The sequence below is a fragment of the Rhea pennata genome, chromosome 3 (genome assembly GCF_028389875.1).
Source record: "Rhea pennata isolate bPtePen1 chromosome 3, bPtePen1.pri, whole genome shotgun sequence".
Lineage (NCBI taxonomy): Eukaryota > Metazoa > Chordata > Aves > Rheiformes > Rheidae > Rhea > Rhea pennata.
Window position 1 is genome coordinate 125820381 of NC_084665.1, and position 12966 is coordinate 125833346.

The 12966-nt window shown below is 50.5% G+C and overlaps 1 protein-coding gene across 3 annotated transcripts; it reads right to left on the reverse strand.

Annotated features, from left to right (window-relative positions):
* Positions 1 to 404: 404 nt before the first annotated feature.
* On the reverse strand, positions 405 to 12728 carry MCM3 (minichromosome maintenance complex component 3). 3 transcript variants are annotated; one of them, XM_062571217.1, is made up of 17 exons: positions 12616 to 12728; positions 11946 to 12058; positions 11100 to 11308; positions 10648 to 10778; positions 9839 to 10026; positions 9354 to 9462; positions 8402 to 8555; positions 7527 to 7658; positions 6846 to 7054; positions 5880 to 6054; positions 5106 to 5232; positions 4564 to 4714; positions 4148 to 4288; positions 3793 to 3896; positions 2790 to 2869; positions 1724 to 1799; positions 405 to 706 (listed from the first exon to the last, which is right to left on the reverse strand). In XM_062571217.1, the coding sequence occupies exons 1-17, from the start codon at positions 12694 to 12696 to the stop codon at positions 508 to 510; spliced, it is 2379 nt and encodes a 792-aa protein (XP_062427201.1). In that variant the 5' UTR covers positions 12697 to 12728; the 3' UTR covers positions 405 to 507. The 3 variants fall into 3 exon arrangements, with proteins under 3 accessions (XP_062427201.1, XP_062427200.1, XP_062427202.1); XM_062571216.1 differs by having other exon boundaries at positions 9839 to 10077; XM_062571218.1 differs by lacking the exons at positions 6846 to 7054; positions 7527 to 7658; positions 8402 to 8555; positions 9354 to 9462; positions 9839 to 10026.
* Positions 12729 to 12966: the final 238 nt, after the last annotated feature.

Genomic DNA, 12966 nt, shown 5'->3' on the forward strand with positions numbered 1-12966 from the left:
AAGTCTGTTTTACGCACTAATAAAAAAAGTGGGAGGCAAACAGACTGCTTCCAGGCTGGTAAGTCCCCATTCAGCAAGAAAACACAGGCTTACACGGGCAACAGCCTGCAGACAAGAGCCCTGCTTTAAAATCAGACAGCCTCAAGTATAGTCAGGCTGACCTACTGAGCTTGCATATGACCAAGACCCAAAATAAAAACAATACATTCAGATCAATAGTTTGCACAAAAATTTTTCTTTTTGGCTACCTTAAAAAAAAAAAAAAAAAAAAAAAAAAAAAAAAAAAAACACTCTCCTAAGTTTGGAGGCATGACACTAGGAAAGCTTTCAGAGCTCCCGGCCTTTTTTCGTGCCAGCAATGCACAGGAAGGACTATAAAGTGCACAGACTCAAGCTCCCCAAAGTCCAGCTCAGCCAGACAAGGCATCCATGAGAGGGTTGAAGGCAAATACAAAGAGTCTCCAGATAGAGAAGTCCATGAGAATTTGGGCTCTTCTGCCTAGAGGCTCAGATTAAAAAGATAATGTCATCAGACACCATGATCTGGTTGTCATCTTGCATGTGGGCTAATGCTGCCTTCACTTCAGCTGGAGAGAAGGGCTCAGGGTTGTCCTTGTTGATGGACTCCATCACACTCTTCAGGCCCACGGACTGGGCGTGGGAAGCTCTGAAGACCTCCAGGAGGGCAGCCTTGAATGCTTTCAACCTAGGCAGGCAAGATGGAAAGCAATCCACATCAGAAACCAAATGCAATTCCTTCTCTTCCCATCCTGAGCTGTTCCAGAAGCAGCACCCAGCAGGAGAGCCAAAACTGGAGCAGGGAGCACCTGCCACCCAGCAAGGGCGTGCTTTTAAAGACCTATCATATCTGGTGATGTCCACAGAGCTGCTACACGCACACAGCCCATCTCAGACCCACAGACACCAGCTCCAGGCTGAACATGGCCCAGGAATAGGGTCAAACCAGCCCTGTCTTCATCCCTTGCACAGGGAACCAACTTCAGCTCAGTGCAGTGGTGTGAGCTCCAGCTGGCCAGTCACACGCAACCCCCAGCACCTTCTACTGACTGTTATTATCAGCTGTGGCACCCTTCAGTCCTGCAGGGTTTCAGCTCTCCAGGACACAAAATAGCATCTCAGACAACAGTTCAGGACAGGATCCACCAGCTGAGCTCTAAGCAGCATCAGGGTTACAGTCACATGCCTCAAGGTGAGGAGCTGGGACTTCACACAAAAGGCAGCTTCCTAAATAACCAGAGCTGCAAATCTCTGGTACCTCATGGAGGTGTTTTACAGAAATCCCCTCAGTCTAATCCAGGCTAATCAGCTTGGTTTATGCAGCTGGAAATGTGCCACCACACAGCTCAACACAGTTCTACAGTTTTCTAGAGCAGGCAGACTCCTCACTCCAAGGGCACGTGAGCACTTAGTGTTATCAGCAATACAACATTTTCTCTTGCCTACAACCTCTGGGGAGATTTGTAAGCTTGGCTCCTTATTCTAAAGCCTCCCAAACTCAACCTAGTCACCTGACCATCTTACACAGACAGGAAGCATGTTATAGATCAGCTTACAAAGGAAAAAAAAATCCTGCTACATTACCATCACGAGTATCATCTACCCCACATCTATGTTTCTATTTCTGCTACAGCCCCTGCACAGGCTTTTAAGCAAGACAAACCCCTCCTCTTCTTCCCCCAGCTTCCACAGCCCCCCAACATACCTTGGGTCAGACAGCTCTGGCTTCTTTGCTTCACCAGCAGCCAAAGGTTCGGGTGTTTTGGGAGTATGTGCCTGGACTGGAACAGAAAGAGGACAGTTACATTCACCCATCTAGCACCTGAACACACAGGGAGTAGTACCACACGCTGCAGCAATCAAGAAATAAGGGCTGCATTTGATGTCTTAATATGATGCAGGCAATGCCAAACTCCGTTGTTACTTTTGCAGCAGCTTGGAAGTAGACAATAATCAGCCACAAGGCAAATCCAGGAGAACATTTTCTTTATAAGGCTTTGGTCAGCACCCTGCGATGCAGCAACACTATTTCTTCCATCTCACACAGGGCCACAAAGGAATAACACTGCTGGTACTGAGGACTTCCAAACACCAAAATCTCCTCAATTTACATTGCTGGATGATGCCCTGCTCCCAGTGCACAGACCCAGGACTCTCCCAGGAGCCACAGGAGCTGACTGCCACTCAGAGACCATTATGGTTATGGGAGGGAGGCAAGATTCAGTTCCACATACACTCCTACATAAAGTTTTGAAGCTCCTGATACAACTGGTAAGAGAACTTAATGCTATCAGTGGAGCCCAGAAAGCAATTCAGCTAACTAGATTAAGGTGCCTGCTTCAAGAGTAGCCAAATTGCTCTCCACAGACTGTGTTGACCACATCTCCACTGAGGATGGTGGGAGCAGCAGGTCTGCAGATAGCCACATGATAACCCTGACCTGAAAGCCACCCTGGCCAAAACACAGATCTGCAGCTTGATACAACCCTTTCCCGACTGCAGTGCTAAAGGCTTTACTGCACTCGGTTACAGAAAGACGAGAAAGGAGTCCAGCCTGGGGCCCCTGGAAGTATCTTCATGGAGGCAGCTCATCCACTAGCTGAAAGAGGAGAGCACAGCTGGAGCAGCACTGGGTTTCCAGGTACTGCACTATGTTGAGGACTCTGAGCAGCCCCAATACGAGGTCACTTCTCATTGCAGTGAACAAGCCCATCAGCTCAGAAGGCAGCACCCTCAAAGAGCTGCATGCCAGTGAAAGCCCAGACACTCACCCTCTGGCATCTCCTCCTCTGCGTCACTGAAGTCATAAGGGTCATACGAGTCTCCTTCATCTCCCGAGCGTGCCTTCTTCCTCCTGGATGCAGGGAAGAGAAGGTCACTTCTCTGCACTGAACCACAGACCTCAGGAATGTTACAGAGCTCCTTGAAAAGTCAAGTTACGACAATGCAGGGTACCTGTGTACCTGTGGCTTGCAGGTATATCTAGAGCTTGCCTACCATCAATCCAGCCATAAACCTCCACATGCAGCAGCAGACCTGAGCCATGTGTTCAGGTGCCTACTTATACTGTCACTATAAGCCAATGGTCTCCTGGGGTGCATTGGGAAGAGCATTGTCAGCAGGTCGAGGGAGATGATCCTGCCCCTCTGCTCAGCCCTGCGGAGGCCTCATCTCGAGTCCTGTGTCCAGTTCTGGGCTCCCCAGGACAAGAGAGACATGAAGCTACTGGAGAGAGTCCAGCATAGGGCTACGAAGATCATCAGAGGGCTGGAGCACCTGCCCTGTGAGGAACGGCTGCGAGAGCTGGGCCTGTTTAGCCTGGGGAAGAGCAGACTGAGGGGGGATCTGATCAATGTGTGCAAGTACCTGAAGGGATGGTGTCAAGGGGACGGGGACAAACTCTTTTCAGTTGTCCCATGTGACAGGACAAGAGGCAATGGGCAGAAATTGAAGCACAGGAAGTTCCACCTGAACGCGAGGAGGAATTTCTTCCCTGTGACAGAGCACTGGAACAGGTTGCCCAGAGAGGTTGTGGAGTCTCCTTCTCTGGAGATCTTCAAGGCCCACCTGGATGCAACCCTGTCTAACATGCTCTAGGTGACTCTGCTGAGTGGGGAGGTTGGACTAGATGATCTCCAGAGGTCCCTTCCAACCTTACTGATTCTATGATAAGCCTTGGGGAAGTCAGCCTTCCCTTTGCCAGCAGCCATTACGCTGGTCAGAAGAGGACAGTTGCCCTTGTATAAAATCCCTCCTCCTTGCTCAGGCTCCTACCTTTTCTTCCTGCTCTCCTCCTCTGGTTGCCGATCCTCCTCCTCCTTTTCAGTCTCCGAGTCATCATCCGCCTGCTTTTTGCGCTTCTTCTCTTTCTCTAGCACCTGCAAAATGAAGGTAGGCAGGACTCAGCCTGCCTCTGGTGCAGGTAGTATCTCTGTTCCTTCTGCTGTCCCAGAGCATTGCTCTTGCCTGCTCCAAAAGCACACCTGCTTCCCTCAGACATAGACTCAATAACTAAACAAGCCAAAGGGCTTCAGTCCTCCCCAAAGCCCAAATCCACCCCTTTTCAAGATCCCTTTAGGACCTCACCGCTGCTAAGGGACATCTTTCCTCTTGCTGAGCTCAGACCTACCTTTTTGAAGTAGGCAAATTGCACCAGCTCCACAGCCGCTTCCGCATCCTGAAGATCGACTGTCTTGTTCATCCTGGCCTTCGCATGGGCCGTGGAGAGGCGGATCAGCGTCTCCAGGGTGCGGGCCGTGACTGGGGAGGTCTGGGGGTGGAGAGAAAAGGCTGTGAGGCATCACGTCCTTATAGTGTTCACCTGATTGCCAAGAAGCCCCATGCAGCATAGGGCCCAGCAGGACTCCACATAGCCTGGACATTAGCACCTCAGGGTTGCAAATGGAGGCAAACCCAAAGGCATCTCATCCAGGCCAGGAAATATCCATAATGGGAGAGGAGAGCATTTGCCTCAGTTTCTTTCCTCCTGGCATTAGAGGGAGGAAGCTGCCTGTCTATCATGAGCAGCACAACAGCAGAGCTCACCCTAGCGATGTCAGAGTTCATCTGGTTCTGGCTGCGCAGGCGGGAGTATTCCTCAGCTATGTAGTTTGCTGACTCTTCAGTCAAGACGGGCTTAATAATCTTTGCTACATGGATATATTTCCTCATGAACTCCATGCTGACGATCTTCTCTCTGCAGGAGACACACATAGACTCATGTTCCCAAAGGGGTAAGCAAAGGCTATCTGCAAAAATAGGGTTGCACAAAGAAAAAAAGCAAGTGCTATCCAATACAAGGAAAATTCAGCTCTAGGAGACATTTATCCAGCTCTTGATGGTGCCCGGCATTAGGAATCGAGCTCAGAGCAGGTCCCAGAAGGTATGTTTCAGAGCTCCCTTTACATCCTGCCTAAACATCTTTACATGGGCTATCTACAGCATCACTGTCCCCCATTCTCAGCCACCACCTGGATGCCAGATCTATCGCATTTTTTGATTCATTCCTCAATTCCAGAAAGCTACCACGGAGCTAGAGGAAGCAGCAGCCACCAGGGCTGTTCCCACTCCATCAACAGGGGACTCACTTCCGCCGATTGGGCCCATGCAGGAGGTCATCGTGTTTCTCATACACTTGGAGCTCCTGTTCCTCCTCCTGTGCGAAGTCAGGGTCCTCCGTTGCCAGGATTTCCACAGCGCTGCCCAGGGGCATGGCTGGGAAAATGGAGAGTTATAGAGAACAGGATTTTAGCCTCTTGCAGTACCACTGGAACAACAGTCTTCTGTGAGCAGGTCGAAAGCCACATACTAATAGCACTCAGCAAAACCACATATCCCAGCCCCAAACAGTTGGTAACAGGGGGCCACAATGCAGGGAGGTTAGATATAGGGAAAGGTAAGACCAAGCAGCAAGGCAGTTTCACAGAGTGAGGAAGAAGAATCTGTGTCAAGGACTTCCAGCACCATGGCACTGCTCCCTTTCTCATGAAAGGCATAACGCTGCTTTTCCTCACGCTTCCAGCTCCTGGGAAACGGAGCAAAAACATTCAGGTTGAGCCCCAACACAAGAAGCCCAACCTTCTTCTGCCTCCAGTGACACAGCCATGGTGAGATTGGACAGAGCTACACAGTTATCTACAGAGGACAGATGGAGATTCGGTGCTTCAGGGTCATGGCAAAGCCATATTCAATATCCCACAGGGAACAAGGGTCCAGTCCCTTCTTGCCTGTTAGCAATAGGGAAGTGACCATAGCCAGAGAAAACTTGTAACTCATGGGCTCCCTATTGCCCAAGCAAGAAGGAGAGAGTAACTACAGCTGTAGCACAGCCCAGGGCTCCCAGATGGTGAGAGACAACTCACCATCCCCATCCTGCTCATTGGGGTTGCGGTAGCGGTGCATTCGCAGGACATGGTCCGAGATCTCCCTGTCTTGCTCAGGGTCCATCTGGTCCAGGACAATGAAGAGCAGGTCAAAGCGGGACAGCAAGGAGTCCTGCAGGCCAATGTTCTCCATGGGCGTCTTGTACTGGTCGTACTGCAAAAGGCCAAGACAAGAGAGTTACAGGAGACGCTCGCAGGCCAGTGTAGGTTGTTAGGAGAGCCGGATGGACCTCACCAGGCCAGGTGTTAAAGGATGGATGTACAGGTGGCCAGACACTGCCTGAAAACTCCATGTTAAACCCAGTCTGTTGCACAACTAAAGACTATTTTCCCCATCCTGGAAGATGGTTAAAACTCTTATTTGCAAGGAAAATCCATGGGTTTTTTGTGTTCTCTTCTCAGCGTCTGTCTCAGACAGATTGAAGGCCACACACCATAGGCTGTGCACCACTGCCCTCATCCTGGCTGTGCTTCCCCCAGAAAAGATTGGGATGGCCACCTCAGGATAACTACCTGAGCACCACCAGCCACAGGATGCTATCCCACCACCATCCTCCCTCATCACCAAAGGGGAGGATTCACTGGGCTGCCCAGAGCAGCTTTGGCTGCTCTCCAGTCCCACACCTCTGGGGCAGGGCATTGAGCACCCAGGCAGCACTGAGCCAGGTTAAGACACCCCATAAGCCTCATTCAGGGACTTGAGCACAGTGTAAGAAATCCCATCAGCCCCTCTCACTCCTCGGAGGGCTGTGAAAAATCAGCAGCAACCAAACAACCAGGTTTTTGCCCTAAACATCCCAGTCTCATTAGACCAGTAAGAACTGGGTCACTAATTTGTGAGGGGATCTTTTGGTTTTTAACAGAGGCCTTTTCCACTAAGGACAGCTCCCACCAGCCTTCCTCGCAGAAGTGACCCAGCATACCCAAGCCCTCATCCCCACTCACCCGGCCGTAGACTGGATTAGCCGCAGCCAGGACGCTGCAGCGGGAGTTGAGCCGCGCATGGATGCCAGCTTTGGCGATGGTGACGCGGCCCTGCTCCATCACCTCGTGTATGGCCGTACGGTCGATGTCGGACATCTTGTCGAATTCGTCAATACACACCACGCCCCGGTCAGCCAAGACCATAGCCCCTGCTTCCAGGCGCCGTTCACCTGGGTAAGAAAGATGGCGACACATAATCCAACAGCCCCCCACATCTGTTCCCCAGCATCACCCACCACTGCTGCTCCATCCCCGCAGCTGGCTAAGCCTTGAAGAGCAGCAGCCATTCTGGCTCAGCCCTGTTCACCTTCTACTTTCTTTGAGAGCAGAGTGACAGTGAGGAAGAGGAATAAACCTACAAGGAGGAAGAGGACCAGATCCAACCTACTGGCGGTCAGCCAGCCCCAAAGGGGGTAAATCTCATAGAAAAACGGAAGTGCAGACCATCACCTGACAGAGGCAGAGAAGATATCCCTAAACACTATTTTAATTACCATAAAGCTTCTGGCCAGGGCAAGGCATATAGCTGCCACTGCAGGAAGGACAAAGAGCAATCCTGGGCCTTGCAGATACCCTGGCATCACTTCAGCATCAGCCAGCAAGCCTTTGCTACCTTCCAGCAGGAGCCAGTCCTCTCCTTACCAGTTTCTTGGTCTGTGGTGACAGCAGCAGTCAGACCTACACCAGAGGAGCCCCTGCCGGTGGTGGGGATGGCCCGGGGTGCAGTACAGAGCACATACCGCAGCAGTTGAGATTTGGCAACTGAAGGGTCTCCTAAAACAGAAAATACTGCATTAAAAGGGGCTGATTGGCTAAGAAACCAGTTTTCCAAAGAAAGACCTACAGTCCCAAGTGGGCAGTAAGTTGAACATCAGCCTGCAGGGCATTCTGGCAGCAGAGCAGGCAAACAGCATCCCGGGCTGTCTGAGCAAACTGCAGCTAGCACGGCGACGGAAGGAATTCTCACCTTCCATTTGGCACTTGTGACACCACATTACCTGGATGCTGTGTCCAGTTTGAGGCTCCCCAGTGAGGAGAGAGGGAGAAAAAAAAAAACAAAAAAAAAACAAAAAAAAAAACATACAGGGGCATGGGGGAGAGGAAGGTTGTTTAGCGTTTAAAAAAAAAAGAAAGTGAATGGAAAATCTCCTTGCCTTCCTCAACTACCTAGCAGGAGAAAATAGAGAAGATGGAAACAGACTTCTCCAAGAGGCATGTGTTAACAGGACCAGGGGCAACTCTGAACTCCTCTCTAAGCATGGTCTAACACAGGGATAGGGGCCCAGAGATGCTGTGGGATCCCAGCCCCAGAGATGTTCAAAACTAACTGGCAAGTCCCAGAGCAACTCTGTCTATCAATGGAATCAGCTCTGTTCTGCATACAGCAACAGAATGGGAGGCCTCCTGAGGTCTAGCCTCAGTTATTCCATGAAAATAACACTGAATTTCGTCCTGATCCCTTCATCTCACTCCCCACAAGACCCAACCCACGGTTCCTCCGGCCAGTATCTCCAGACCTATCAGCAAGATGTTGATGTCTCCTCGGATGCGGCTCCCATTCTCTAGGACTTTTTCCACCCCTCCAAGTAACATGCAGAGGAGGGCCTTCTTGATGTACTCATGCCCATGGATACTGGGAGCCAGGGATTTCGCCAGCTGGTCAAAGATATCCTAAGACAGAAAAGGCAAGGCAGAGCCCGTAAGACAGACGGCAGCAAACAAGAACAAGGAATAATTCTTTACAACTCTATTTGAGCACAGCCATGCAAGAAAGGAGCTTATTCCTGTCACAGAACCACACCAGCAAAAGTTATTTACATGACAGAAGACGGTCAGTTTTCTTTCAATCATACTGCTCCCTGCTCTGATGTCCTACATCAGTCACCCCAGCAAGACTGGAAGCAGTGAACCCAGGAGGTGCAAGGCACCCTCCTCTCCAAGATACAAAGCAAAGTCTAGATCACAGGATCAAGCTGGGGCACCCTCCTTTTCCCTTCTTAGTCCAAGACTCAAGATTTTGCTATGTTTTCTTTCAGAGCATCAGTGATCCATACTGTGGTATCACTCTGTTCTTGGGTTTGAGGAAAAAGACAGGAAGGTATTTCTTCTACATATTATTTCTCTGGCAATCAGCTAGCAGATTCAGGAAGCACCACAGATTTCTATTTGCACAACTATGCACAACAGCTGCCAGAAATCAGGAAGCTCTACTGGTATTACAAAAGCAGCAAAACCAAGCCAAAACAAGCAAAAAGAACCCTCCTGGAATTTGATAAAAGTGTGAGCAAAATGCAAAGAAAGCAAGTGGAAGATTCAGCAACATTGTTAAGAGGAACAAAGAGATTACTCAAAGTCCACCCAAGAACAAGATACCTTCTTAACCATATGCCAAGCTTTAAAATTGCTATGGTCAAACCTCATGCTTTGACACAAGTCTACCTAGAAGGCAAGCAAGTATGATTTAAATACCTTGGAGCGACTCTTGCTGAATCTCTTGATCTTGGCCACATCAGCAGCAGAGTAGAGAGGCCGAATGTCCTTGCTCATCTGTTTTACATGACAGGCAATGAGGATAGTCCTGAAAAATAAACACCATTATGGTCAGGTCTGCAAACCCCAGGGGCCCACAGGTCACAGCAACAATGCAGCAGAAATTTCCACAGAGTCACCATTTGCTCCAGAAAGTCATCGTGGAGGGCTGAAAAGCTCCAAGAGCTATAACTCTCCTCTGTCTTTGCCTAACTGGACTACTCAGTGAATGAAGCATCTTTAAGAGTGTCCAACTACTTCTGCATACAGCTGGACTTCACAACTCAATACTGATGCTCAGGACCTGGTAGCAAATCCAGCTCTGTCATGGCTACCTAATTGCCCTATCTCACCTGCCAAAGAGATGACCCTACTGAAAAGGGTGAGCAGCCTGGAGCTGTCCTTCAAGCCATAAGACGACTCACCTGAATGTCCCTGAAGTATAACCCCCTTTCTTTCCTGGCAGGCAGCGGTATGTCCCAACCACCTGGATGCGGTCCCCAGGCTTCACTTTGTCCACTAGGTCGTCATCTAGAATGACATCCACAGAGCGTGGCAGCTGCCCTGCTGGTGCCTTCTCTGGCATCTCCTGGATGGTGATGGTCTGATGATCCTTGTAGACTGAGAGGCCAAACTCTGTCTCCAAGGGGTTATTCTCTTCATCCTAGAGGAACCGTCATAATAAGACCAGCACCATTTTTCAAGAACACTGGAAAGACACGCTGCACCATCCAAAAAATGCACAAGACCACTGAAAAGGATAGCTTAATTAAGACTGCCAGAACCTGGGGATCGCTAGCTCCACAACCTAACTGATAACACCCAGTAGTGCTGGTACACACTCTCTCCAAAGCCTGTTGCTAATATAGGCAGCAATAACACACCATCCATACCGAAGACGGTATGCACACTGAGGACATAGCTCAGATCAACCTTCTTCCACTCCCAAATACAGAGCAATCGCTCTGCCCAAGGGTGCACTCGTCCTCCAGGAGAATACAGACGTGCCCATGCTAACCCAGGTACCAACAGAAAGAAAACTGGTTGGAAAGCTCTAAGAAAACCAACTAAGTATCTCACAGCAGATTATTATAACATCTGAATTCCCAAACAAAAGCTATGTTGGACTACATTGGTAGAGGGAAAAAGAGATCCCCACGGATGTGGGGATAGCTCACAGACAGTATGTTCTCCCCAGAGGGACTTGCTGACACTGCTCAATAGGCCACTTCACCTTTGTAGGGTAGACAGAGCTGGATGGGAAAGCATCCAGAGACGTCATATCTGTATATCGACGCTCAATAGTTTTCTTAGTAGCTGGGCAATAATGGACACTCCGGACAATCTTTGGACGAACCAGAGAACCTGGGTTTGGAAGAAATGAGAGAAGAATTGGGGCAAAAAAAAAAGAGTCTCATCCATGTATCAGCCAACAATACCTCATGGGATTTATGTTCATAACTGCACTTGGGACATCTACAGATATACAGGGTTTGTTCTGTGCCAGAATTTGCCATCCCAACATTCAGAACTTGATACAAGTCCCAGATTCCCCCTCATGCATGTTGCCAGAACAGCTCCTGGACGAACTATAGCCCCTCCACAGCAAATACCTCAACCCACTGCCGCTCAGTGTAGGTACACCTTGGATATCTAGTTCGTACCCAATCACACACCCACACTCACACTTAGTCACGATGCCCTCCACACAGACGATGCAGCTAAGGAAACAGGCAGTCAGTGTCCGGGGCGACACGTGCTTGGAACCAAAGCTGCCCTCAAGCCCAACGTAAAAGTCCTCATATTGCTTTGCATAGGTGGCATCAACAGAGGCGACAAAATCCTTCAGAGCGCGCTGGAAGGCGATCAGCTCCTCAAAGGCATTGCTCAAAAGCCTGAAACAAGGAGGTGATGTTGCAGTAAGATCAGCAGCAAGGATCAGGTGCTACTGGCATGCTAGCAACCCCCTTCTGCCCTCCTCCATCAGTAGATATAAGAAAACACTCAAAACTTTCCCACATCTCCATACACTTTGAAAGCTTACTAGGAAGCTGGGGGGGAGGGGAAGGAGGATCTCAAAACAGAAAAACTAACAAAAAAAGCCCATCAGCTCCCTTATAGTCAGCTGAACTCCCACTAACAGCCAGAGGCTGTAGGAGCAGACTCAGCCCAACCATATCTGCAAAACTTCACATGCTCACTGATGTGCAAGTCTGGTCCAAAATAGTACCTCAAAAGGAGACATTTTATATCATGCCAACAACCCCAAATTGCTGCAAATACTAGAACTAACAGCTTTTACCAAATCAAGGGTTTGCAGGCTTTGGAAGGAATGGATGTTATGGGGGAAAAGACAATGCTCATCTTTACATGGGAACCAGCATTCTCGTGGTCCACAGGGCAAGGTCTGGCCCTTCCTTGCCAAATGAGATATACAGAAAATAGGTTAAACTTCCAAACCTGCATGGTGTCAGAGATGCACCCAACCACCCCACTCAACATCCACCCAAACATAGCAGAGGTCTCCCTAACCGGTTGGCTCTCTTCTCGTTTTTCCTTCGCAGGTCGTTGATGTTGACAAGGAGGCGGTACTGGTTGTCACTGATCATGTCCCGGACTTTGCTGTGGTAAATCCCTTGATCTTCCTGTAGAAGAAATATATGTTTTAAACAATCATATATTATAAATGCAGCTCAGCAAGATGACTCCTGCAAAGCATCTTCTGCAAAGCATTTCTTGCTTGAAGCCTTGTAAAAATGCTAGTCTCCGTATCAAAGCAGCTTATCACAAGGAAGCACTCATGCAATCCTTCCCATGTGCCATAAGGGAATCCTCTTTTCCCAAGGACTTCACCACTGTCTGTTACATTCTTGTATTTAGAAACCATCCTTATCAGATCTAGGTTGTCTGAGACAGGTTTGAGTTTGAACTCAATCTGAAAAGCAGCCCCTCACCTTGCCCAGCTCCCGCGGGTGGGATCCCCACGTTCAGCCTGGGACTCGGGAGAGGGACGGCAAGGGGTCAGCCCGGGAGAGCCCCCGCTGCCGGCTGCGGCCTGTCCCGGCGCTGCAGCTGCTGGATCCCATGAGGGGGGCCCAGGGGGGAGGTGGAGGGGTGCTGGGGGCAAGGAAGGAAATGCCCTAGAGTGCCCCCTGCTCCATGCAATACCCTCCCTCCAACGCAGCCCCGCTCCCGGCCTCACCTCATCGTCCAGGAAATCCAGGTAGTCGCGCTGCGCCTCTCGTAGCTCCGCGTCCTCCAGCACGCCCGCCGGGGCCGCCATGCTCCCCGCCGCAGCGAGAGGCCGGGCGGGCCGCGGAGATCCCGACCGCGCCGCGGCAGCAGCAGGAAGAGGAAGGTGGCGAGGGGAGCACGGACGGCGCTGGGTGAGGGCCCGGGGAGCAAATCTCGCTCCGCGGCAGCGCCACGATCCGCCGCCGCCGCCCGGTGCCGATCGCGCCCCGACGCGCTCCGCCCTTGGCGCCAAAACTGCGCTTTCCCGCCACCGCCGGGTACAGCGAGGGCGGGGGGGTTCCGCTTCCTTCTCACCGCC

Bases quoted from the DNA above. Each gene is read 5' to 3' on its own strand.
- MCM3 (XM_062571216.1), bottom strand. From the start codon at position 12,696: ATGGCGGCCCCGGCGGGCGTGCTGGAGGACGCGGAGCTACGAGAGGCG. The intron at 11,309-11,945 runs GTTAGGGAGACC...TCCTTGTTTCAG, and splicing joins AACGAGAAGAGAGCCAACCG to GCTTTTGAGCAATGCCTTTG. The intron at 7,055-7,526 runs GTAAGGAGAGGA...TTTCTTACCCAG, and splicing joins CACCACAGACCAAGAAACTG to GTGAACGGCGCCTGGAAGCA.